General features: G+C 53.4%; 1 protein-coding gene across 3 annotated transcripts in view; it reads left to right on the top strand.

Moving 5' to 3' along the window:
• RALY (RALY heterogeneous nuclear ribonucleoprotein) overlaps window positions 1-23,135 on the top strand; it is a 134,569-nt gene extending 111,434 nt beyond the window's left edge. For 2 of the 3 annotated variants that reach the window (XM_018917176.3, XM_050982111.1), the window contains 8 exons: window positions 255-519; window positions 6,037-6,109; window positions 12,930-12,977; window positions 13,742-13,899; window positions 15,951-16,064; window positions 17,465-17,610; window positions 21,266-21,314; window positions 21,540-23,135. In XM_018917176.3, coding sequence (XP_018772721.1) covers window positions 264-519; window positions 6,037-6,109; window positions 12,930-12,977; window positions 13,742-13,899; window positions 15,951-16,064; window positions 17,465-17,610; window positions 21,266-21,310 — 840 coding nt within the window. In that variant the 5' untranslated portion in view covers window positions 255-263 and the 3' untranslated portion in view covers window positions 21,311-21,314; window positions 21,540-23,135. The other variant, XM_050982110.1, reaches the window with a different exon arrangement.
• The last annotated feature ends 1,886 nt before the right edge of the window (window positions 23,136-25,021 follow it).

Raw genomic sequence — 25,021 nt, 5'->3', positions numbered from 1 at the left:
GATCAACTGATTTCCAGAATCAAGAATTTAGATTGAATTGAAAATAGATTGAATTGAAAATAAATAGATTGAATTTAGGATTGACTGTGCCAGTGGTCTCCCAACACCCAGGGGCTCCCGGAGGTGGGATCTGCCCCGCTGTGACCACCTGAAATTGAGGAGCTGCTTCCTCCACTGAGAGCTTTGCCCTCTCCCCACCCTTTTTTCCGTGAATTCCTTCTCACACCCTCCTGCCTCCCCACCTCTCCTTGCAGGCATCCAAGATGTCCTTGAAGGTGCAGACCAGCAACATCACCAACAAGAATGACCCCAAGTCCATCAACTCGCGGGTGTTCATCGGGAACCTGAACACGGCGGTGGTGAAGAAGTCGGATGTGGAGACCATCTTCTCCAAGTACGGGCGCGTGGTCGGCTGCTCCGTGCACAAGGGCTACGCCTTCGTGCAGTACTCCAACGAGCGGCACGCGCGCGCCGCCGTGCTGGGCGAGAACGGCCGCGTGCTGGCCGGCCAGAGCCTGGGTGAGTGCCCCACGCCCTGCCCTGGGTGGGCTGGGCTGGCCTGGGCTGTGGCCTTTCCCCTGTCAGCCCCTGGGAGGGCTGTGCTGTGGCCTTTCCCCAGTAATTCATTCTGTGAATATTGTCGTGGGGAGGGAGAACTCGGACGCTCAATATGAGCGATCAGCAAGCTTTGTTTATTGATGAGAGCATCAGACATTTATGCACAACAAGTAATAAGCTCATACATATTCTGTAAGCTAAGCAATCTATTGGTTATACTATAGATATCAGCTCCTCTCTTACGTCCTCATTCCTTACGACTTACATCTCCTTTTTCTCATGCCTCTCTCAGCTACAGCATCTTGTTATCGTAACACAGCTATGCTCAAGGCCACAGTGTCCTTGCAGGTGTAGGGACTCAGATTAGCTGGGTCTGGTCCTTTCCCAATTCTTGGTCAGCTAGCCAGAGCATGTCTGCGTGGCCTTTGTCACGTAGCCATCCCTCCACAAATATAAAAGTGGATTTTTATTTGAAGGATTTCAGGGGTAGTCATGGAAAGGTGTCCACAAAAGCCCACCACCCCCCCAGGTGTGAGTACATTTTTATAGGTTTTAGGAAATTAGCATAATTGATAAAAAGTACCAATTAGGGGCACAAGTGGTGAGGCAACTCCCCCCAGGTCAAGCCCCTTCTCTGGAGTCCCCCCTTGGCACTGGCTGTGCTCTGTCCATGGAATGGATCTCCAAGAGTTGTTCTCAGCCTTGGTTCCCAGGAAGAACCAAGGCAGCACTGGGGTCCTGTACCCCTCAGGGCTTGGAGCTCTGGAATTTGTTTGGGTTTTCTGCCTGGGGAAAGACCTTGGAAAATTACTGGGAAAAAATAGTCACAACAGGTGACAGAGTTACAAATAATGTGTGAAGAATACAGAGAAGATATCAAAGAACTAAAGGCAAAACCCAAACAGCACCAGTCCCGTGGGGGATGGTGCAGGGATGGCCAGTGCTCAGTCAGACTGGGATGCTGGATCTGCAGAGAGGGTCAGAGCCGACCCAGTGATGACCCAGCAGGGCCAGAGTGACAAGGCAGGGTCAGCAGGATCCATGGCCAGGCACAGAGCTGGAGAACAGCATTCCAAAAGCACCCCCAGGCAGGGGCTGAAGGCCCCCCCTCCCCTGTGGGATGGGATCAAAGACACGTGTGACACTGTGGCCCAAAACCTCAGCTCTGAGCTGTGACTGTAGGAGCCAAACAGCAAAACCACGGTTCTGGATCATCCCAGGGCCTTGTTCTGGAACTGCTGGGGAAGAACAAGGGTGGGGAAAGACAATGCCTGGTATCAAAGACATGGATAGAGCCCAGGGAATGGCTCCCACTGCCAGAGGGCAGGGTTAGATGAGATATTGGGAAGGAATTGTTCCCTCTGAGGGTGGGCAGGCCCTGGCACAGGGTGCCCAGAGCAGCTGGGGCTGCCCCTGGATCTCTGGCAGTGCCCAAGGCCAGGTTAGACAGGGCTTGGGGCACTCTGGGACAGTGGAAGCTGTCCCTGCCATGGCAGGGGTGGCACTGGGTGGGCTTTAATGTCCCTTCCAAGCCAGCTCATTCTGTGATTCAGTGCTTCCCTTCCAAGAGCAGGCCTTACCCTCAGCCTGTCAGGAGAGCTGATCTCCAGACCAGCTTAGCCTGACTACAGCCAGCAGATGTTAAACGAGAGAACTTCCCCCAGTCTGCACTGCTGTGGCATGAGAGCTAACAAGCAAATCCCCCCAGCTGCATCTTTGCTTTTTCAGATTGCTCTGAGGGGTCACCAGCTCCAAGCTGAGAATTAGAACTGGGGTGAGGATTTTCAATGAAAAATGGTGATTTTTAATGAAAAATTGTGATTTCCAAGCCTGCTGCAGCAATGGGCACCAAGGAAAGCAATTTACAGCCCGTTCCCACCCTGCTGCTGGCACAGCCTGACATAGGAAGTTGTGCTGAGGCCATGCTGCTTCCTTTGAGGTTTAACCAGAAACTTCTGCTCACTTCTCTTGAGCTCCAGAGAGTGGAGCTGCAGACCTGGCAGAGCTCAGCGTGCCAGGAATGCTTCCAGCCCAGATGTTGCCCACATGTGCAGCCTGAGATAGGATGGAGAGGGCCTGGGGGAGCCCAGGAGCTCCTTGTGATGCTCCAGACAGAGGAGATGTGGCCAAGAGACAGGGAGCACCTACTCACTTAGCTGGAGAGAGAGATGAAAGGTTTGCTGTGAGGAAAACCTCCTCTCAGGAAACCTCTGATCACTGCTGATCCCAAAGGGCTGGAATTCCAAAAGGAGGCAAAATTACTGTGTGATAGCTGGGTGTCATGTTCATGTCTTGTACGAGGTGCAAACTCAGCTGCATTTGATCTGCCTGCCCCTCGTGGGCCAAGCTGAGCACAGGAGAGCTCCTCAGACTGTTCCTGGCAGGTGTCAGCTCTGGGGTGCTCCAGGGAGAAGTGAGGTTTGGGATGCTCCTGACAGGAGTGAGGTTTGGGATGCTCCTGACAGGAGTGAGCTCTGGGGTGCTCCCCTTGCAGGAGTGAGGTCTGGGGTGTTCCTGGGAGCAGTGAGCTCTGGGATGTTCCCCTTGCAGAAGAACCCAGCAGAGAAAAGCTGTGGTGAGACAATCAAGATTGGAGGCTTTTCCCTTAATACAGGAGGAATGGCTGTGTAGAATGTGGAGAAGGAGGACAGGCTGGGGCTGCCAGGGGACATTGCAGACACCCTGCTGAGGGGACTGTCCCTGCAGGTCTTGGCAGCCTCTGGGGTGCCTTCTGCAGACACTGCAGGAGGCAGCTGCCTGAGGGAGGCACTGGAAGCTGGATCCACACCATCCCCTGCCCCTGCCATGTGGACTGGAAAAGCACAAGCTCCCCCTGAGTGTGGGAACAGGTGCCTGGGTATGAGCAGCAGAAAGCTGCTCCTCTGGGAATGCAGTGGGCAAAGGCTGCTGGGCTGTTCCCAGGGCAGATTGGATCCAGGGAGGAATGCTTGGCTCCTCCCCTGGGTGCAGCATCTCCCCATGGGATGGTGGAATTTGATCAGCCCTGCAGGGACACTCCCTTGCCATGGACAGCAGAGATCTCCTGGAGGGAGGATGGGCTGTGGGAGAGAGAAAGAAAACTGCCCCAGGAACAGCAGAGAACTGCCCAGCTCTGACAGATGGCAAATAGGATACACAGCTCCAAACCACATCATACAACCCAGGACATGGAGCTAATTGTTGTCCTTCTCCTCTCCTGGGCTTCCAGTGCCTCTCCCTTGGAGAGTGTTCCCAGCTTGGTGCTGTCAGGGGCTCTCCAGCCCGTGGGAGCAGTGACTGGCAGCTGTGAGCTGCACCCTGGAAGCAGAAAGGGTTCAGAGCCAGGCAGCTGCAGCTGGGCAGGGCTGTATCTGCAGCAAGGCAGAGCTGGTCCCTTTGTTCCCTGGCAGTGCCAGCAGCCTTGGTGGCTCAGCAGGCTGTGTGTGAAATGTTCCTGCTGGCAGCAGCTGGCCCTGCACCTGCCCTGTGCCCAAGTGCAGCCCTCTGTCCATCAGGCTCTCCTCAGCTGGGCAGGGCAGGGTGGAGGGAGGAGGGCAGCAAGGCAGACACAGGCTCTGATGGGAATGTGCCCCCAGAGCAGTGCTCGGGGCTGTGGCTGAGCCAGCCACACCATTTTTGTTCTTCAGGCTCAGAGAGGGGCCAAGCTCCAGCTTCAGCAGGAGTAAGGTCTTGACAGACCCTGAAAGGCAGCCAGGGAGTTGCACAGCAAGGCCCTGGCCAGTGGGAGTGCGTCCATGCTCCTCCACAGCCATGTCCTGCACGTGCAGTCTGTGCTCCTCCTGCTCAGCTCATCCAGCACTGCTGCAGCCTCCCTGTGCTCCTGCAGATGATTTTCCAGCTTATACCTAAGTCAGCAGGATGTTCCTTTGGATCACTTTGTAGGCTCTGGATTTTGATGGGGTGTGGACCCAGCTGTCCACATTTCCTCATAAAGTCCCTTCATAAACCACAAAAAAAAAAAAAGTTTTGAATGGCCTGATGTGCTCAGAGTTGGTTGGATGCCCCCTAAGGTGGAGGTAGCAGAAAGGAAGGCTTAATTGAAGGAATTCCTCCCTGTGAGGCTGGGCAAGCCCTGGATCCCTGGGGGTGTTCCAGATCAGGTTGGACGGGGCTGGGAGCAGCCTGGGACAGTGGAAGGTGTCCCGTCCTTGGCAGGAGTGGAATGGGATGGGCTTTCAGGGAAGATTTCTTGCAACCCAACCCATTCTGGGACCTTTTTCTCCCACCACCTCTGTGGTCCACCCCAAAGCTCCCATGGGGCACTGGTCTCATGGAGCTGCAGGATGTGCCCATGGTGGGACAGTCTCTGGTTCTCTGGGGGGGATCAGGTCCCTCAGGGCAGGTCAGGGCACACCCCTGAGGACCAACATGTTCAGTAGGTGACCCAGCTGTGATGAAGAGTCTCCTGAACCCAGACAGCCTTTTCCAGAAACACAGGGGTGGCTCCTCTGAGCTCCTGGAGATCACTTGCCTCCCACCAGCTGATAAAGAGGCTTCTTACCAACCCCATGGACTCAGCAGCTGCTCTTCCATTTCCTCACCTTCCACTACTTGGATTTTTGAAATATGAGGGGTTTTTTACATAAATTCTCCTTTCTCTTTATTCCTGCCATGTCTGAGAGCCATGGTTTCATGGTGGGCTTGGCAGTGCTGATCCACATGAGCAAATCCTGTCTTGCTCAGTTCAGATCCGACATGCCCAGAGGTCTGACACCTCTTCATGCACACAGGACCTGAAGAACCAGCAGGGTTTAGGGCTGATTGGGAAGGCAGTGGGGCATTTGCCGCTGCTCACCTCTCTGAGTTCTGGTTCCACACCCGATGTTGGATTGCCAGGCTCTCAGCAGCTCCATGAAATTGGCTGTGTCACTTTATTCTCACATCAGAAGCACGTTGGGCACCATGGCCAAGGAGTGACGTTCCCTCAGGGGATCAGAGGAGCTCGTTCTCCCCTCCCCTGGCAGAAGATGCTGCCCTGAGAGCAGGTCAGGCACGGGCACCATGGAAAGTTTAACACAGCCAGACTCACAGCAGTGCCAAGCTGGCTGTGCCCAGCATTCCTGGTTATTCCCAGAGGATCCTGGGAATAACCAGGAATGCTGGGAACCATCCCAGGGGTGGATGCTCAGCAGTCAGCACCTTGCAGCAGGTCTGGATTTTGCCTTATCCCACTGAATTCTCCCAAGAAAGCTGTCCTGGGTCTGTGTGTGTGGACAGGACCATGTGCAGGGTGCTGACTGCTCAGGGAATGGTGAGTGGCTCTGGAAAGGAAAAGGAAGAGGTTTCCCAAGGCAGGGGTTTATTCACCTTCCTGTGGAGCCCCAGGAGGCCCCAGCCCTGCCAGAGGCAGGTGGCAGTGGGTGGGGGGAGCTCATTTCTCTGTGGCAGGGCTGTGTGCATCCACCCCAGCTCCCTGGGGGTGCAGGTGAAGGTGGGCAGGGATGTGCCTCTTCACAGCTGCGTGTCCCTTCCTTGCAGACATCAACATGGCCGGGGAGCCCAAACCCAACAGACCCAAAGGGCTGAAGAGAGCAGCCTCTGCCTTGTACAGGTAGGTGTTCACCACAGTGGGTGAGGTCGCTGGGCTGGTGTTTGCCTTCCAGCACCCCCCAACCCCTGCCCTGAGCTCCCTGCTGCCTGCTCCCAGCAGCCTGGGCACTGCTGCACACCCAGAGCTTCTCCCAGGGCTCCTTCCCTTGGCAGTGCCCCTTGGGGTTGGTGTTGTGGGAAATGTCCTGGGCATGGCCCCACCTGTGCAGGTGCTGGACCTGGAGAGGGTTGGGGCAGGGTGGGCAGAGGAGGGGTAGCAAGAGGAGCAACCCCTGCAGCCAGGGAGCAGGAGTGGGCACAGAGGTGCTGGGTGTGGGGGAAAACAGGGAACAGGGATCATTTAGGGAAAGAGGAGCATGATTGTCAAAGGGAGAGGAGAAGGGAAGAAAGTGGGAAGCCCTTGGGGTGCCAGATGGAGGTGAACCAAGGAGGTGGCTGGGGGAAGTCCTGAGGGAGCCTGTTCTGAGGAGCACAGCCCAGGAGGGATCAAGGGAACAGGAGGGGCAGGTGGGACATGGAGAGGTCTGTGAACATGGAGCATGTTACAGATGGCAGGGAGCCCTCAGCTCAAGAGAATTTATCATCATTTCCAAAAGAGGTGAGGATTTTCATTTTAGTCCCAGACTCTGGAGTCAGGGGAATGCAGGAGAAATTTGTTAAGTTCTTGCTTCTGGTTGCAGAAGGGGAAACTTAAAAAGGTGTATCAGTAGTGCCCTGCAGGTTGAGGAACCCAAAACCAAAAAACAAGGTCCCCAAACATGTTTTATTTATAAATTGTCATGATTTTGATGCCAGTCTCATGGTGAAGAGACCAAGGGGCTGAGGAGGAGTTGGAAAGTGTGAGGTTGGGAGGAAAAGACTAAAATCAGAATTGGGGCTATAGGTGGGTGTAGCAAAAGGGGAAATCATGAGAGAACTGGAGATTTTTCCAGAAAAAGAAGAAAAAAGTGTGAAGCGTGAAGAGAACCTTGTGATTCGGACTCAGCCACGTGGTCCTGCACTGGTGTGGTGTGGAATGGCAAATCCTGGTTAAAAAAGGCAGCTCTGGCACAGCCAGAGCCCCAGAGCCCCAGCAGCCTCCCACCACCCACAGGGCATCCCCAGCTTCCTTCCAGGAGCCTCTTAGCCAAGCTCCCCCCAAGCAGCTTTCAGGCACATTTCTCCTCCCACCCTGGGACAATTTGGGCTTTCACAGGACGTGGCTCCCTGGGCTCCCAGGGGATTCCACCCGAGGGGAAGGAGGTGGGAGCAGAACTGACACAAATCCTGCAGTCCAGCTGCACGTGGACTGCTCACGTGGGGCTGGGGCCATCACACACATCAGCTCCTTCCATACATCTTGCACTAACGAGCTTTTCATTTACTGCTCAGCCCTGCCTGGAGCACTAATCCCTTCCTCTGCAATGACCAATATTTCAGACTGCTGAGAGAGATGTTTGTTCCCTCCCACAAATATGGATATGCTAAAATACGGGCCAGAGAACTGCACTGCTCCTGTTCCCAGCAATATTTCATCCCAGACTGGCTGTCAGATTAAAACTTTGCCATCTGGACTGGCAGAAAATAGGATATCTCCTGGAAAACAGGGATCCCAGGTTTGCAGTGAGCTGTGGTTACAGTTTCCCAAACCACCATCAATTTTTCTAAATGTTACACTTCAAAAAATCACAGCACTGTAATTTATAGAAGTGCTGTGTTAAACACAGCAGAGGATTTTTCCATAGGTTGGCTTTTGCTTTGCCTCACTCCAAGTCTGCATGAGAGGGTTGAGGGGAAGGCAAAGGAAATTCCATTTTGAACATAGAGGAAGAAACAGTTGTGACATTTTTACCTATCCACCAGCCTAGGTGGGTGTCCAGGTATTAAACAGAAATCCTTGGGGATGTAGGCTCCCATCCACCTCCACCCAGGCTCATGCCACCATCAGTTTTCTCAGGTGGCTCCACATGAGGCACCTTCACTTCCTACAAAGCCTTGCTGCCATCCCTGCTCTCCTCCACTCTTGGATCTCTGGGCCTCTTTCCCTCCCTCCCTCTGGCACTTCCCAGAGCATCCCTTTGCACAGGGCAGGTCTCTGGATGCTCCCACCTGGCACCCTGGCCACCCGCACAGACATGGCCCTGCTGCCGTGGGGAGGACTGGGCAGTGAGCTGCTGTCACTGTGTCCCCAGGGAGTCACTCACTGCCCATCCAAAACCTCCAAATCTGCTTTCTGCCAACACTTTTTTGCCTGCACAGCAAATGTCTGGACAGGATTTCCTGGGGCATTTGTGGCCACATTCAGGTCGGTGCCAGAGATCCCACGCAGATGCTGTCAGCTGGCTAGGAAGGGAAGGTGGCTCTGCCAGTACCACTCTGGGCTTTTGGAGGCACAAATCCCTGCCCTGCCCTGCACAGCTGGGCCTAAAGTTGCTCCATGGCCACAAGGATAGAGAGGACAACCCGAGCAAGAGCTGCTGGGTGGCTGCAGCTCACTGGCCCCAGGAGGGGTCTCTGAAGGGGTGGCAGGGACAAAGCACTGCTGACTGACTGTCACAGCCCATGAACACTGGCATCCATCCCCTGCTACACCCAAAGCTGGTGTCAGCCCATCCCCAAACACCCCTCCCAGGCCCTGGTGCTGGAGCAGTGACATCCCAGTGCCAAATGCACTTGGACAGGCTGAGAGCAGCCCCGGGGCAGAGGGGGAGGTGAGCAGTGATGTCCCAGCCTAGAGCAGCCCCAGCACTTTGGGAATGCCAGGCTTCATCCCACGTTCCTTTATTTCCCCCTGCCTTGGCTGTGTGCAGGAGGAAGGAGTCTCACACAGCTCCACAAGATCTGTTGGATCAGTGCCACATTATCCAGCAGCTTTTCTTTGCCCACTGCAGTAATGCCATGACAGAAGGGCGGGAGCTGAGGTCACCATTGCACTCATGATTAGCAGTACCAGGCAGGAATTAAAGCACAGATACTTAAATGCACATTTGCTGTTCAGCTCCAGGCTCAGAAGTGGCCCCACAAATGTGGTGGAGAGGCAGCACATGCAAACTATCGCCCCTCAGTTATGAACAGTTGCATTTTGAACCTGAGGCAGTAGGAATGTTGGATTGCTAAAGGCCAACAAAGCAGAGGCAGTGCATCAGGAGGTGGAAGCAGGGTGTTCCTTGAAGCCTTCCTGCTCTCCAGCCTTTCTCTCTGGTTGTCCCTGCTTTATTCTGAAAGGGTGCAATGTCACCAGCTGATTGAAAAACAGCAAAAACTATTCCTGTACACAAAGACAGAGTTGCCAGGTCACTGAGAAATGATCTCCCAGTCTCAGGATGGTTTATCCTATGTGCAGTGGAATTTTCAGGATCAATCACCCCTAAAAGCACTCCCTTTCACCAGCTTTTTTTCCTGGATTTATCCTGGCAGACCTGCCCTGTGCTCAAAGCCTGATTCCTGAGGTGCTGCTAAAACCCTCCAGCCCTGCCTCCCTGGCATCATCTGTTAAGCTGTGCGTGACTGCTGTGTTAGAGCAGGGTCACACAGCCACAGGCTGCACAAATCCATCATCCAGCCCCCTGCCTTCCTTGAGGGCTGCCCCACAGTCAGCAGGAATCCAAGCAGCCCTGCAGAGGCTGGATTTGTGTTTTGGGAGGTCAGGATCAGCTCCCTGGCATAATTATGCTCCCAATTCCTTTGGAAAGGGTGGAAATGTCTCCAGTCCCATAAAGATACAGGGCAGGAGAAGCCCTCACCCTTGGGCTTTGCACCCACAGATGCTCTGGGGCCCCTGCCCTGCAGTGTGACCCCCTCAGTGCCTCTGGGAATGCCCTGCAGATGTGCCAGGAGTGATTCCCACCAGGAGAACACATGCATGCCCAGCTTTGCTCCACATCCCTATGGAAACAGGGAATAACTCAGTGCAGTAACATCAGCAGGGTTCATTGGCACTTCATCCAGCAGTGGCTGCTCTGGGAAGAGGCTTCACCTGGGCTCTTGTGCATCTCAATCCTTCTCCAGCTCTTCTCCAGCCTTCTATAGGTGGGATCTATAGATATTTGAGGCTGAGTTTCATCCCATTGGTGCTGGAGCCAAGCCCAGGTGCAGGTCAGAGGTGCCCAAACACCTCAAGGCAGGGTCAGTGCTGGAAAGGGAGATGCCCACCCCACTCAGGGCTCCATCCCTTGTTCCCAGGTGCCAGGCTGTGCCCAGGACAGTGCTGGCAGCAGCAGCGCAGTGCTGTGTGCTGGGCTGGAGCTGCACCTCCTCTCCATCCTCACAGCCCCATAGAGCTGCCCTTGTGCTGATCCCACAGCTCTGCTGGGAAGCAGAGGCTTGGAGCAGAAGCTGGCTCAGACCAGGAGGGTGAATTGGGGTCAGGAGAAAGGAATTTGGGAGGTCAGAATTTTGCCCAGCACCCTCAGGATTTGTGTTCTTTATGAACAAATGCTCCAAAGCTGCCTCGTGGTCTCCAAGCCACAGAGAGCTTCCCAGCAGGAGCAGCTCCTCGTGGAGGTGATGCCTCAGGGAGCTGGAAGAGAGGCTGGATGGAGCTAAGAAGAAGAAAGTGGAGATTTATTGAGGTGCCTTCAAAGGTCACACCCTGGCAGCACCTGGATGGCTCCAAGGTGGAAGCAAAAGAGGGCTTGGCCATGAGATCTCACATTTTGATAAGTTTTAGTCCATTTGCATACAGGACCTCACTGTCCAATTAACAGCTTCAAATGATGAAGTTTCACCCTCCTTGCTTGCTTGCCCACCCTCCTCTTCTAATGTTGATGCTTTGGGCCTGAAGTTTGAAGAGACTGTCCTTGAGTCTCCAGCTAGGATAGGATTGTTTTGGGAAAAGATCCCAATAACATTAATATAAAGCTAAAAGCTGCACACCAAAACTGAACAGAAAAACTTAAAACCCAAGGTATCAGAGGGAGTTTGTGCTGTGGATGAAGGCTCTGCTTCATCCCACTGGGAGCCCTGGAGCCACAGGGAGATCCCACTGGCTCCTCTTCCCTGGGAGTGGGGACAACACTGGCTGTGCTGGAGAGAGCCAGAAGCACTTCACCAGAGCCTGTCAGGATTGAAAATATTACAAAATTGCAGCAATTTCATTTGAGTTGCATCTAAGGTGGGGAAAAAATTGAAGAGGGAGAGTATAACAGCGTAGAAGCATCCTACTTCAATTTTCCTTTCAAATGGCTTCCTGTTTTGATGGTATTTTGTATTTATTGGCTTCAAACAGACCTGGAGTCAAATATGCTCAGTGATCAAAGTGAATTGGCAGGCTGAGGGGAGGTATTTTCTTGGAGGGTTTTTGTATCTCCAGGTTTCACCTTGGGTTAGAACAAAAATCCAGTTCCCCATCATGAAAAGCTCCATGAAAGGGCCTCATTCTATGATCTCCATCCCCTCAGCCCCACCAACAGCTGGGTTCATTCCAGCAACAGCTGCCCTGGGAGGAACTGCCTTTCCCTTTCAATCCAGAGAGGGAATAAACAAACACAGCTGAGGCAGAGGTTGGGACAGAGGCTGTGGGATGTTACTGTCTCCTCTGAGCCCAGCAGGAATGTTGGCTACAACTCGGGTCAGAAGTGAAGGGCCTTGAAAAGAATCTGAAATTCATCTGTCAAAAAAGGTTCTTTTCCACCACGCAGTGGAATCTGGGAGGGTTGTGGTGATCAAACCTTCACAGTCACATCTCCCCACCAGTCTCCTTGCTCAGCAGTGAGACCCTGCAGTGCCCATCCCATGGAATGCCACAGGCAGCAGCTGGTCAGGGATAAGGCATTTATGGAATATCTCCTCACTGAAGTCCCCAGGGCAGGGCATGACTGGGGCAGGAGGTGCACAAGCCACCTCCTTGTCCTTAACCCTGGCACCAACTCTTTGGCCCCAAAGCAGCTCTGGTGTCTCCAGCCATGCTCAGGTCCCCCCTAGCAAAGGCTGAGTCTCCAGATGCTGCCACAGGCACCTGGGGAACCCAAGGAGGGTGGAAAAATCATCTTTCAGAAGCCAGCCAGTTACTGAAACTGAGCACTGGCTGGGAAGCTCAGTGCCACAATAGGCAGGACAGACCTCCTGGACTTCCCACCAGCCATCCCAGTCAGCCACACGGTGTTTTGCCACTTCTGTCAAAGATGCAGGAGCCCAGATGAACTCTCACCTGCACTCTTGGGTGGTCGTCCTGCCCCGTCCCCTGTCCCTCTGGCTCAGCCCTTCCCTCTCCCCTATCCATCTCTCATTCTTTTCAGCCACTTGCAGGAGGCAGGACAGGCTTTGCTTTTGGGGCTGCACTAATTCTGTGTGTTCAGAGCAGCGAGGAGACCACCACCATCTACTTAGCCGTTAATTGAGTGTTAATTGCCTGTTAATGAGCTCAGCACGCCAGGGCAGGGTGCTGTGGCCAGCTGGGGCAGCTGCTCGCAGTGTGTGGGGTCGAACCACCTGCTTTGTGCTGCCTCGTGAAAAACCAGCTGCAGCAAGGGGGAAAGTGTTACTGGGTGTCCAGGGAGTGGGGAATGCTCCTCTTTTGGGTTAAAATGCAGCTCAAGATTAAGAAAACAGGACGTGGTCATTGTCTGCCTGGGGAGAGAGAGGTTTAAATCAATAAATGTCCCCGTAAACATCCCCTTTGTCCCGACTTTTCTCCACACACATCTTGCTCCTCCTTGAGATAAGCAGGTTAACACCCTCCGCCAACACCGCCCTCCTGTCTTCAGCCCCCAGTCTTCCTCCCTGCAGCCAGGAGGGTCCCTCCTGAACGGGATCCATCCCCGATGGCCCAGCAGGCAGTGAGGGAGCAGCAATAATGAATTACCAGCATTAATTAACCCCTGGTGCCCTGACTGTCTCTGCAGTGGCTACGACTTCGACTATGACTATTACAGAGACGACTTCTACGACAGGTGAGAGCCAGCCCGAGGGGCTCTGTGGGCCGGGGGCAGGAGGGAATTGGGGTGTTAGGAAAATTAATCCACAAACACCAGAGGTTTATGTCCAAAAAGGAGACAGAGCAGTCCTTAAAGCAATAACTTTATTCCAATCAAGGCAGAGGCCATGGGGCATTCCCCTGGGGTCTCTCCAATTTTTGGAGGACTCAGCCTCCCTTTTTATCCCAATTTCCCAGCCACAGTTCCCTTCTCTCTTTCCTCACGGCTGAGGTACTGGGGAGGTGCAGACTTCCCAGAATGCCTGATCCCAAAGATTTCCCTCTCATGTATAACCCTCCCTTTTGATTGGTAATTCTTATGGAATTTGGGGGGTTTTCTTCCCCACTGTTTCCTTCATCTTTCAATATCCAATTTCATTTATCAGCAAACCTACAGTTTATTTGTGAAGGCAAATATCTTTTTCCATTCACCAGCCACTGGAATCCTTCCCATTGTTTCTTTTCTCTCTCAGTCCGGGTTTTATCTACCAGCAGACTCACAGCTTCTTTTTAAATACAAATCCACTGTTCCTCTCAGGGGGCAGGAGGGGTTTGAGAGCGGGAGGGATTTGGGGGCTGGGAGGATTTAGGGGCAAGGAGGGCTTTGGGGTCAGCGTGTCCAGCCCAGCCTGTGGGGCGCCATCCCGTGGCCCCAATCCCCGGGATGGCGGCGGGGCTCGGGCTGGGGCAGTGCTCGGCAGGGCTGCCCCAGCTGCCTCCCCTCCCCTCCTTTCCCCTCAGGATTTTCGAGTACCGGGGCCGGGTGTCGCCGGTGCCGCGGGTGGTGCCGGTGAAGCGGCCGCGCGTCTCCATCCCGCTGGTGCGGCGCGTCAAGGCCTCGCTGCCCGTCAAGCTGTTCGCCAGGTCGGCCATCGCCAACAGCTCGGCCAAGATCAAGTGTGAGTGTGGGCCAGGGCTGGGGACAGCGCGGGGAGCTCCCAAAAACACCTCAGAATGGCTGGGAGCAGCCCGGGGAGCTCCCAAAACCTCCTCAGAACGGCTGGGAGCAGCAGCCCCTGCGGCCGGTGCATCTGGGGAAGGTGCGGTGTCGGCAATGGGATTAGGGATTCGGTGTGCTGGTGGTGAAAAACGCCAGTCACTTGTTTTTTAAAATTCTAAAAGTTTGACAGTAATAAAATGGTTATAAAAATAGCAGTGTAATTAGGGTAATAAAAATTTTGGACAATTTGGATTTAGGACAATATGAGACAATAGAAACAAAGAGTTACAGACAGTCCGGGTACTTCTTTCTGGGCAGCATAAGCCCGAAAAACGCCCCACGTTAACAGAGGATTAACCCTTAAAAGCAGCAGCCTGTTGCATATTCACACACCTCATCCATGATGCATCAATTCCACTGAAACCCAGGATTCTGTCTGGGCAGTGTCAGCTTCTGCCTCTGAATCCTGACAGCATCTTCAGGGCTGAGTGAGGCAGGAAGAAGTTCATTTCTTCTGATAATGGGGCAATAAATTCTCTTTCTCTGAAAGACTGAGGTGTCCTGTGGCTGCTTTCTGATGTGAGTCCTTTCTTTAGAAAAAAATTATCTTACATAGCATAGTTTCTATTTTAATCTTATGTTATAACCTAAAACTGTATTCAACACACTGCTTAAGTGTGGAGTCTGGCTGTTTGTCTCTGTCCTCACACACGCTTAGGGTGGTTCTGGCAGGCTGTGTCTCAAAAGATGAGTCTGGACTCTAGGGTTTTTCGGTCTTTAGAATTGTTTATTATATCTTATCTTTAAAGTCCCTTCTCTGCCCGACTGGGATCTGACCAGCACGGCAGCCAAAGGCACTCTGGCCACCCCCAAGGCGGGCACATCTTTTATAACAAAAACTACGGATATCATATTTACTTTTTATCTTCAATATCTATCACTCTCGTCACCGGATACACTCTCGTCCCAGACCAATCTCCAAGTGCCAACACCACAGCAGAAGATGGATGACAAGAAGAAGAAAGAAGAGTCTTGTGACCTGCCTTGTTTCTTCTATCTTGTCTCTATAACCCCCTTGTACAAAAACTCTAAAATTTGTAATTTACTTTATAACTACGTTTTTCTCTTCACTATTCACACCCGGGTAATTCCCACAGGTTCCATCTCCTCATACATCGGTGGCACATCTCTAGATGGATCAAAATCAAGCTACCAAGTGCTTTTGGCAACATTCCAAGACTCCCGAGCCCCCCCAAGGGTTCTCTCGGTAGCTCTGGACATCGGGAGTGATGTGCTGGGTTCCCACACTTAAGAAAATTAATACAGCATAACTTTCTAACACAACACATATAATATTCATTTTAATATTTGCAAAAAGCCAATAATAAAATACACATTTTTCCCACTGATCAAAGAATCTGAATTTATTGTGGGGTACAACTGCTTTCATATTCTACTCCAGCCACTAAAAGGCTCAGGCTTTATAAACTAGAAACATTCCTGATGGCAGTCACATTGCTGGATTTAGAAAGGCTGCCAGAAATGTAATTGTACCTAAAGGTTTGATTCTTATTCACAGGGTGATAGGGAGAAACATTTTTTTAGACTGATTTCTTCCCGTGTATTCAAAACTAACATGAGAATCTAATTTCACAGAACCCAGGAGCTCTACTCCTTGGGGTTCCAGGGGTGTTTCAGGAAGGTGAAGGATCCAATTTGATATGATTTGATTTGCTTTGAAAAGTGTTTAGTGTAAATATTACTGTAAAGTTCTGGAGGAGCTATAGTGCAGGTAACAGCCTGAGAGTGCCAAGGCCTGGGGTCAGCCTCTGCAGCCTGCCTGGACACAGCACCCCAGGCTCTTTTGGGAGCAGCTTTCCTGCCAGTTCCCAGCCTGGGCTTCCTCCCTGCTTTTTCTGCCTGCTCAAGGAGCTGCCCTGGGCCAGGTGTGGGGTGGGGTTGCTCTGCAGGGTGCTGAGTGTCTTCCTTTCCTTCCTTCCTCCCCCCAAGTGAAGAGCAGCGAGCTGCAGACAATCAAAACGGAGCTGACACAGATCAAATCCAACATTGATGCTCTCCTGGGCCGGCTGGAGCAGATTGCTGAGGAGCAGAAGCTGTCTGCAGGTCAGTAGGAGGGGATGCCTCGGGGCTGGCGTTGGGCATCACACATTCCTCCTGGCTCTGACAGGGAAGTGTCAACCCCCAGGTTCCAGGGTAGAATCACAGGCCAAAATTACACACCAAAATTCCTGAAATTGTGGAGTTGGGATTTAAAATGATAAGATTTTTTTTCTTCTGTCTTTTTTTTAGCTTGTTTTTTTTAGTTTGCATTTTTTGTTCTACTATTCTATTTTACTCTGTCATTTGCTATCATTATTTTATCCTATCATATTCCATTCCATTCCTTTCCCATTGCTTTCTTATTAATTTCCTATCCTATTTCTATTTTATCCTCTCCTATCCTTATCATATCCCATGTCCTACCCGTATCCTATCTTACCCTACACTACCCCTTTCCTATCTCTTCCTATCACTGTCCCATCCATATCCCTACCCCAATTCCTATCCTATTCTTATCCCCATCCCTATGCCCACCCTATCCCCCCTATCCAATCCCTATCCCTATCCTATCCCTGTTCCTATACTATCCCTATCCCTTTCTCTATCTCCCTCCCTATCCTGCTGGGGGATGTAGAACCTTCTCTGCCCTTCTCACGGTGTCCCAGGCTGCCTGCTCAAAATCAGCACAACTCCCCGTGGCAGGAAGCATTCCCACCATTATTATTTCTCAGTGCATGTGGGGCTCTCTGGCCTGGGGGGTCAGGCTGTGGCCCCAGTTTCCATCCATAACCCAGGGGTCAATCTGTGGCCCCAGTTTCCAGCCCTGGCTCCGTGGTTCAGGCTGTGGCTTCTGTTGCAGCCCTGACCTGGGGTTCAGGTGGCCCCAGTTGCCATCCCTGGCTGTGGCCCTGGTTGCCAGGTCTAGCACAGGGGTCAGTCTGTGTCCCCTGTTACCATCCCTGGCCCAGGGGTCAGTCTGTTTGCCAGCCCTGACCCAGAGTCAGTCTGTGTCCTCTGTTTGCCAGCCCTGACCCGGGGTCAGTCTGTGTCCTCTGTTTGCCAACCCTGACCCAGCAGTCTGTGTCCTCTGTTTGCCAGCCCTGACCCAGCAGTCTGTGTCCCCTGTTTGCCAGCCCTGATCCAGGGTCAGTCTATTGGCCCCATTTCCCAGCCCTGACCCAGGGTCAGTCTGTGTCCCCTGTTTGCCAGCCCTGACCCAGGGTCAGTCTGTGTCCTCTGTTTGCCAGCCCTGATCCAGGGTCAGTCTATTGGCCCCATTTGCCAGCCCTGACCCAGGGTCAGTCTGTGTCCCCTGTTTGCCAGCCCTGACCCAGGGTCAGTCTGTGTCCCCCATTTGCTAGCCCTGACCCGGGTCAGTCTATTGGCCCCATTTCCCAGCCCTGGCTCTGTGGATCAGTCTGTGCCCCCATTTGCCAGCCCTGATGTGGCCACTGTCCCCGCAGAGGCCCGGAAGAAGGTGGAGAGCAGCAAGAGCGAGGTGTCCCAGGAGGACACGGCCTCCGAGGCCGAGGCCGCCGTGGAGGAGCCGCTCAACGGGGACGAAGGCGAGGAGGAGGGGCTGGCACGGGAGGAGTGTGAAGATGAACTGGTAAGAGAGAGAGCTTGGGTAATGCAGCCCTGCAGTAAAGGAGTGGGCCACAGTTTTACTGGAACCTGCCAAATCCCCAGGAAAAGTAGTTTTTCCATCCTCCAGAGAAACTGGCCGTATTTAAATTTGGTTGTTGCTCACAGCTTGTTCTTCCAAGCCTGCAGAAGCACTGCCCATGCAAACACGTGTGGAGGTGCTGAAGAAACATGGTTGGCTCTTGAAATTCAGACATTTATCCTTGATTTCACAGCTAGAAGTGGTTTAAACCAATCCACTCTGCTCCCAAGTCATTCTTAGATGGATTTAAACACACGACAAGGACAGGCTGTGTAAGGTGAGCTGCATTTGCAGTGCCCTTGCAGCTGACCAGACATTCACAGAGTAACAGGAGGGTTTGTATTGGAAGGAACCTTAGAGAACTTCTCATTCTACCCCCTGCCGTGGGGGGGACACCTTCCACTGTCCCAGGGTGCTCCAAGGCACTCCAAGGAGTGTCCAAGGCCCTGTCCAGCCTGGCCTTGGACACTCCCAGGGATCCAGGGGCTACCACAGCTGCTCTGGGCACACTGTGCCAGGGCCTGCCCACCCTCATAGGGAGGAATTCCCTCCCAATATCCCATCTGTCCCTGCTCTAGCAGTATAAAGCCATTCCCCTTGTTCTGTCCCTGCAGGCCCTTGTCCAAAATCCCTCTCCAGAGGCACTTGTCCCATGGCACAAGCCACGGTCTGACCCCAGCCATGTGTGGGGCACACACAGCCCTACTGCTCCTAGTCCTGCCCCAAACAGGGGTGTTCCTGGTGAACCCAGAGACAAATCTGTGCATTTGGATGGGAGCCCAGTGTTTGGGTACAGAACAGGCACTGTGGTAACACTGGCAGCACTGTCATTTATCAAACCAAAACCCTGCTGAGAACAGGATCAGCTCCAGATCCAGGCTGAGAACAGCAGGGTAGAAGGACATGGCCTGCCCTGAGTGGCCCCTGGATCAGCTCCAGTCCCTCCCCACCCCAGCACTGGTGGCAGAAGAAGTGAAGATGAATCTCAGCATCCCTCTCCTCTTCCTCACCCCCATCCCTGGGTGCCTGCGCTGCACATCCACAGCCCTTCCGAAAGCCTTAAACTGCTCCAGCTCCAAACACTCCCAGCTGGGTTGGGCTCTCCTGCTCTGTCCTGCTGGAGCCATGCTGGGTAAGGGCTCTGAACAGGGTCCTTGAGCTCTTCCAGGTCTGGGGCCTCGTGACTGAGGTCCCTCAGCCCTGCTGGAGGGGAGAGGTCACTCCAGGCACTGGGAAGAAGAAAGGCACAAGCTATGTCAGGAAGAGGAAGGCCAGGTTTGAATTACATCAGGGCAAACAGATGGTAGACATTAGGGGGAAACTTGCTGATGTTAATGATGATAAAGAAGCACACAGCCTGTCAACAAAAAATGTGCACTTCTCTGCCTTTGCAGGGGTAAGAAAACACTGCAGAGACATCTGCTGGCAGTGGTTTGGGAAGAACTGGTCCTCATTAAGAGAAGAAAAAGATGGCTGTTTCAGCTCACATCTCTATTTTCTGGAACTCCCTGGTCCTGATGTGGCATCAAGACCAGAAACATTCCACTGCCAGCCTCAGACAGGCTCCCAGGTGCTCTGGATAGTCAGGGCCGTGTGTGCAGGGAGCTCAGCAGATGTGCAGTTCTGAGGTCCCCCCAGTTCCTGGGAGTGACTCCTTTACCCCACACCCCAGCATGGCTGTCACCATGGACATGGCACCCACATGGGGTCCCTAAAATCCCTGTGGCTCTGAGGGGCAGGGGGGTGACAGAAGAGCCAGAGGTCACTCAGACAGAGCTGAGGGAGTTGATTGAGTTCTGAGCCATAAATTTGGATATGAAAAACTCAGAGTAAGTGTAGCTGGATTGGTGGTCGGTGCTATTTAGTACACTTAGTAGGGGATACAGAGATTATTGTGGATGTGCCTTTAATATTAGATATAGGCAAAAAATGTCTCCTGCCAGCCCATCAATGCCTGCTGTCATCTGAGGGGTGTCCTGAGGGATGGCCCTGCTCAGGGGGAGATCCCTGCTCACAGACAGCTGCTCTGGAAGGAAAGCTAAAGGACTCCTGATGTGTTCAGGTGTTTACAGCACACCATGGTTGATTTGCAGTCAGATTTTCTTCTGGTTTCATGCAGTTTTGGTCATTTATCTGCCCAGTCTGCATCTAAACAGTTTTTGGGGTTGGTGCTGGTGCCCACTGAAGTCTCACACCAGAGGAGTCTGGATGTCCCAGCCTCTTTGTCCTCCAGAGACATCTCTTGGGATTTTACCAAGCAGATCCCTGAACAGCCCCAAATCTGCTCTCTCAAGTTCAGGGATCCTGCTTTTGGTGTTGTTCACTTCTCTGGGGTACTCAGGTTCACAGTCCCATGGCTCTGCAGGCAAGGCTTCTCTCCACCTTCACATCCCTGATCAGGTATGCCTGGGCCATCAGGAACCAGAACAAAGCCTCTCCTGCTCAGCTGGATCAGAATTTACTCTTGATGCTGTCCCAAAGTCTTTGTTTCTTGCTCCAGCCCTGCTCCTCCCCCCAGATGCCAGGGGGATCCCCGGAGGTTTCTGCACCAGTGGTGTGCAGGGGATGCCTGCTGTGGTGTCACCAGCTGGGTGTCACCCTGATCCTCCCCCGCAGGCTCCCAGCTGGCTCCCAGCCCTTCCAAGGCACATCCAGTGCAGCTGGCTCTGCCTTGCCCTGAGCTAGGCCACCTCCCTGGCTCTCAGGCACAGCCTGTTCCCTTTCCTTTCCTTTTGGAGCCCCTTCTGTCCCCTGCAGACAACAACTGGATCCATTTCCATCCCCGAAATCCTGTGCAGGAGGTTAGACACCACTGTGAGCACCCCACCCCCAGTGATGCTGCTCTGCACTGCAGCCCCAGGAGCAAATTCCACTGAGAACCATAAAGCCTGGAAAAGACTTCCAAGACCATCAAGAGAGTCCAAATACATGCTGTGCTTTCCAAAGCCCTGCTTGGGGAGCAGTTCAGCACTATTATTATTATAAAGGCCATTTTTGTGGCCTTTGGAGTGCTGGATGAGTGTTACCATTCTGGATGATGAGTTGGGCTGCAAAGTGGGAGCAGTTCCTGTGCTCAGCAGCAGAATCAGGACACTGATTTGCCTTCATGGACTGAGGCACCTTGGCAGCACTGGGCAATTCCAGGGAACAAGAAACAGGATGAGAGGAAATGGCTTCAAACTGTGCCAGGGGAGGTTTAGATTGGAGATCAGGGAAATTTCTTCACTGAAAGGGTGGTCAGGCATTGGAACAGCTGGGAAGTGAACATGGATGTGCTGGGTTAATGGTTGGACTTGATGATCCTGGAAGTCTTTTCCAATCTGAATGATTCTGTGATTCTGTTACTTCCAAGCCCTGGAGGGAATTGCACACCCCAGGTCTGTTTGGCAGAGCCATTTCAGAATTGGGAGCCAGAGGAGATGGGTGGTTTTGCTAGGTGTCCATACCAGGTGTGTTTTGTAGCTTGTCCATCACGCTGAGCACCCTGGCACTCCTCTCCCACAGCAGGGGACCAGCTGGTGACCACATGGGAGATGTCCCAGTGTCCCAGGCAGGGCAGGAGGGTGATTCACTGTTTGTGGTTCCCTTTTCCTTGCAGGAGAACAGCCATTACACAGACATGGAGGATGCCAGGCTACAGTAACCAGGTACAGCCCCCATGCTGCTGATGGAGCCAAAGCTCTCCTTCTGTGCCTCTTGGGCCTGGGGGTTGCTGCTTCAGGGGAGGCTCTTTCCCACTGATCCTCTGTGTTTTCCTAGCATGGAGCTTGGCTGCTCAGCTGGGTCACTGGCCAGCCCTTCACCCCCTTTCCTGAGTGACAAATCTCTGGGGTTCAAGGACAGTGCTGTAGCACCCCCTTCTCTCCTTGCAGCTGTGAGCAACAGTGTGAGGAAAGCACGAGGCTAAACCCTGTCCTGGCACGTTGAGCAAGGCAAGCTGAATGGAAGTGCTGCTGTCATCTCTACCTGGCATTCAAAGGAGAAACAAGGCCCAACATCTTCCATCCATCTGTAAAGCAAAGGCAAAGAAAACTCATCCTCCCAGCAGATCCCCACCACCCCTGCAATGGATTCGGAGCTCTGCAGCCAGCAGAGGAGCTCTGCACAGCCCAGAGCCACCACAGAGAGTGGGGAGAGCAGGTGTGTCCCCAGGGCAGCCAGAGGTGTTCTAGAGCTGCTTGCAGGAGAGCAGAGAGAGCTCAGCCCAGCCCAATAAAGACATTTTTCCTGTGTGAGGTGAGAGCTAGAGCATTTCCTAACTGAGGGGAAAGTAGTGTCCCAGTCTGGACAGTTTGTGTTCTTGTGCTGAAGATGGTGTTGATCAGAGGCTGTGGGGGGAGCTGTCCTCCAGCTCAGCCACCTCCTGCCACCTCTCTGTGCCCCGTGAGCTGCTGTGTGTCCACAGTCACTTCCAGGTGCAAAGGAGTCGGTGCTGGAGCAGCTGCTGTGCTCTGGGAAGCTGCTTGAGGAGGGAAGGGGAGAGGAAGCTGCAGGAAAGCAAGTGATCCCAAGCAGGAGGGAGCAAGCAAACATCACCCTGAGTGGTTTGGTGTCCTCCTTCTCCACCGTGTCAGGGCTGAGCAGGCCTCTGCAGAGTGAGGGGTGTGGATGAGACCCTTTCCTTGGACCAGCTGCTCCTGGAAGGGATGTGGAGCACCCAACTCCTACAGCCTGGAGCCAGAGACCTTCCCTGGCTGTCCACACCTCCTCCTACCCCAGTCAGGGCACGTCAGGAGCGTGGTGTGACCTCTCTGCTCCTGCCTGAGCTCCGTGGCCAGGGTGGCAGCGTGCCCGAGGCTGGGCACAGGGAATGCCCTGGCATGGTGCCTGTGGCTGTGCAGCACCTCCCCTGCTCCCAGCTGCTGTGCCCTGCCCCGTGCTGGCAGCAGAGGGTTCCTCGTGGGACCCGCACAGCCCGGAGGCCTCGGCCGTTCTCTCCTCGTTTGTCCTTCCTGGGCTTCCCCGTTTTCCCCGGGATGAAACTCACTCGACACTTTACTCACACCTGGTGTGTCCTGCCTGCCCCTTCCCCTCCAGAACACACACAACCAGCAGTGCTTGGAACCCAGAGCAGAGTCCACACCTTCCCCCGGCCAGTCACAACACCTGGGTGGTCCTGAGTGCTCCAACCTCATCCACAGCATCTCGTGGAAGGGTGAAGGGAAAACAATTCCAGGTGGGTGACACTTCCCTGTCCCTGGTGCCATCCTGGAGCACGCATGGCTCTTGAAGCACAAAGTTTTCTTTGCATTTCTTAGTTTGGGCTGCTTGAGGAGGGGTTGGAGGGAGCCCTGTGCTTGCCCTGCCCTTGCCCAGTTTCTGTGCAAGGTCTGCACTGAGTTGTCCTGAGCTGTTCTCCAGGCCTGGAGAGATGAGCTGCAGGTTTGGCTGTGAACTGACTGTGCTGCTGCTGTTTGGGAGAGGTGACCTTGTACATACAATCCTGTATAATAAAAGAAAGAAATTAATTTGCTTCCCCTCTCTTCTCTCTGCCATACACACACACTTGTTTCTTCTATTCCAGACAAGTCTTTTCTTCCATTTCCAAGCCTCAGCTCTGCCTGCAGGTTTTACTTTCCCTTGCCCAAGGTATACCCCACTGGGCTGAGCAAAACTTCTGTATTCACTGGAGTTCTCGGGTTTTCCCTGAAGGCTTGGAAACTTCTTTGGTGCAGGAGAGCAGGGGCCAAATCCAGGCCTTTAATCTCTGGACTTTTTCACTGGTCCAGCTCATGATGGACTGGAAAAGTCTGGCTGCTTTGCCAGGTTGCACAAGTCAGCAGTGCCAAAAACTGCTCCTTAAGCAAGTGTTGCTCTGGGTGACACCAGAGCATGTCAGGAGGGACCAGTGACCCCAAATGGTTGGGGTGGAAAGGACCTTAAACATCATCTCCTTGGGACCTTCCACTGGACTAGGTTTCCCCAAGGCCCAGCCAACCTGGATGGGTTCTTTGTGGCTGAGCCACCATCCAGCCCTGGAGAGCAAAACTGGTGAGTTTCTGGTGAGTCTGAGATGTTTGAGCACCCACCTGTCCATCCAGGCTGCCACCAGTTCCCTCCAAGGGGAGACAGTAGCAGCACCAGGCTGATGGCTGGGTGTCTTTGTGCCTGGAAGGAGGAACAACAGCAGGGGGGAAAAAAACCCAAAACCAAACCAAGTCAAACTGGCTGTCAAGAAGATGGGAATCAGCCCAGCCTTCAGTCTGCTCGGAGAGCTGCAGGGCCTCAGGGCTCGCTGCAGCTCAGCCTTGGAGCACAGACAAGGCCTCCCAGCAAAGCTGTTTGGGTTTTGTCCATTACTTGGAGGAGAGGGAGGGATTGGGGAGCTCTGAGCAGGCCCCTGCAGGGCAGTTCACTCTGCCCTTGGTGCAGGTGGGGCCCCAGGGAAAGGAGTTCTGGGGTTTGGTGCTCAGTGATGTCTGTCCATCAGCCTGCAGAGGGCCCAGCTGAGGGGGCAGTGGGGGGAAAGGGACACAACCACCCCTCCATCCACCTGTGGGCCATTAAGGACCTGCAGAGCTCCCTGCTGGCTCCTCTGGGCTCTCAGGAGAGGAATGAGGGCCCAGAGGGGTCACCCCTGCTCTGAGCATGGCTTTCCCTCAGACCCATTGGGGCTGGAAAAGCCCCCTAAGGCCATCTTAGTCCAGCTCCCCCAGCTCTGCCAGGGCCATCACTGACCCATGTCCCCAAGTGCCACATCACCTCTTTTTTTAACCCCTCCAGGGATGGGGACTCCACCACTGTCCTGGGCAGCTGTTCCAATGCCTGACCACAACAAAATGACATTTTCCATTACACCCAACCTAAACCTCCCCTGGCACAACCTCTTGTCCTGTTCCCTGATAGCTGAGAAAAAAGACCAGCCCCCAGCTACATCCCATAAAGGAAGGAGATTCTCCTTAGCCCTACTCTTGTTGCTGATGTATTTACAACCATATTTTCTGTTGTCTTCTATGGCAGTAGCCAGATAAGTTCAAGTTGAGCTCTGACCCTTCTTATTTTCTCCCTGCATAATCCCACAACACCCTTGTTGTTGCTCTAAATTGCCTCCCTGTTCTTCAAAAGTCAAAAATTCTTCTTTTCTCCTCAGTTCCAAGCTGAAGTTCAGCCAAGCCAGTTTTCTTCCCCATCTCATCTTTTGGCTCACAGGCACAGCCAGCTCCTGGCCCTTCAGGGTTGTCCTGCCTGACAGAGGTGTGGTCCTCCCCAAGCCCTTTAAACATCCATGACATAAAAAGATGTGTCAGATCCCATTAGCTCTTGAAGGGATGTAAAGGCTCCCACCCTATTTGCACTCAACCTCCTTTTCCATGGTCCAGTGTCCCCATGGGGTCACTCCCTGGAAATTGTCCCT

The sequence above is a fragment of the Serinus canaria genome, chromosome 20 (genome assembly GCF_022539315.1).
Source record: "Serinus canaria isolate serCan28SL12 chromosome 20, serCan2020, whole genome shotgun sequence".
Taxonomy (NCBI): domain Eukaryota; kingdom Metazoa; phylum Chordata; class Aves; order Passeriformes; family Fringillidae; genus Serinus; species Serinus canaria.
This window is presented reverse-complemented; position numbering and strand designations above follow the sequence as displayed.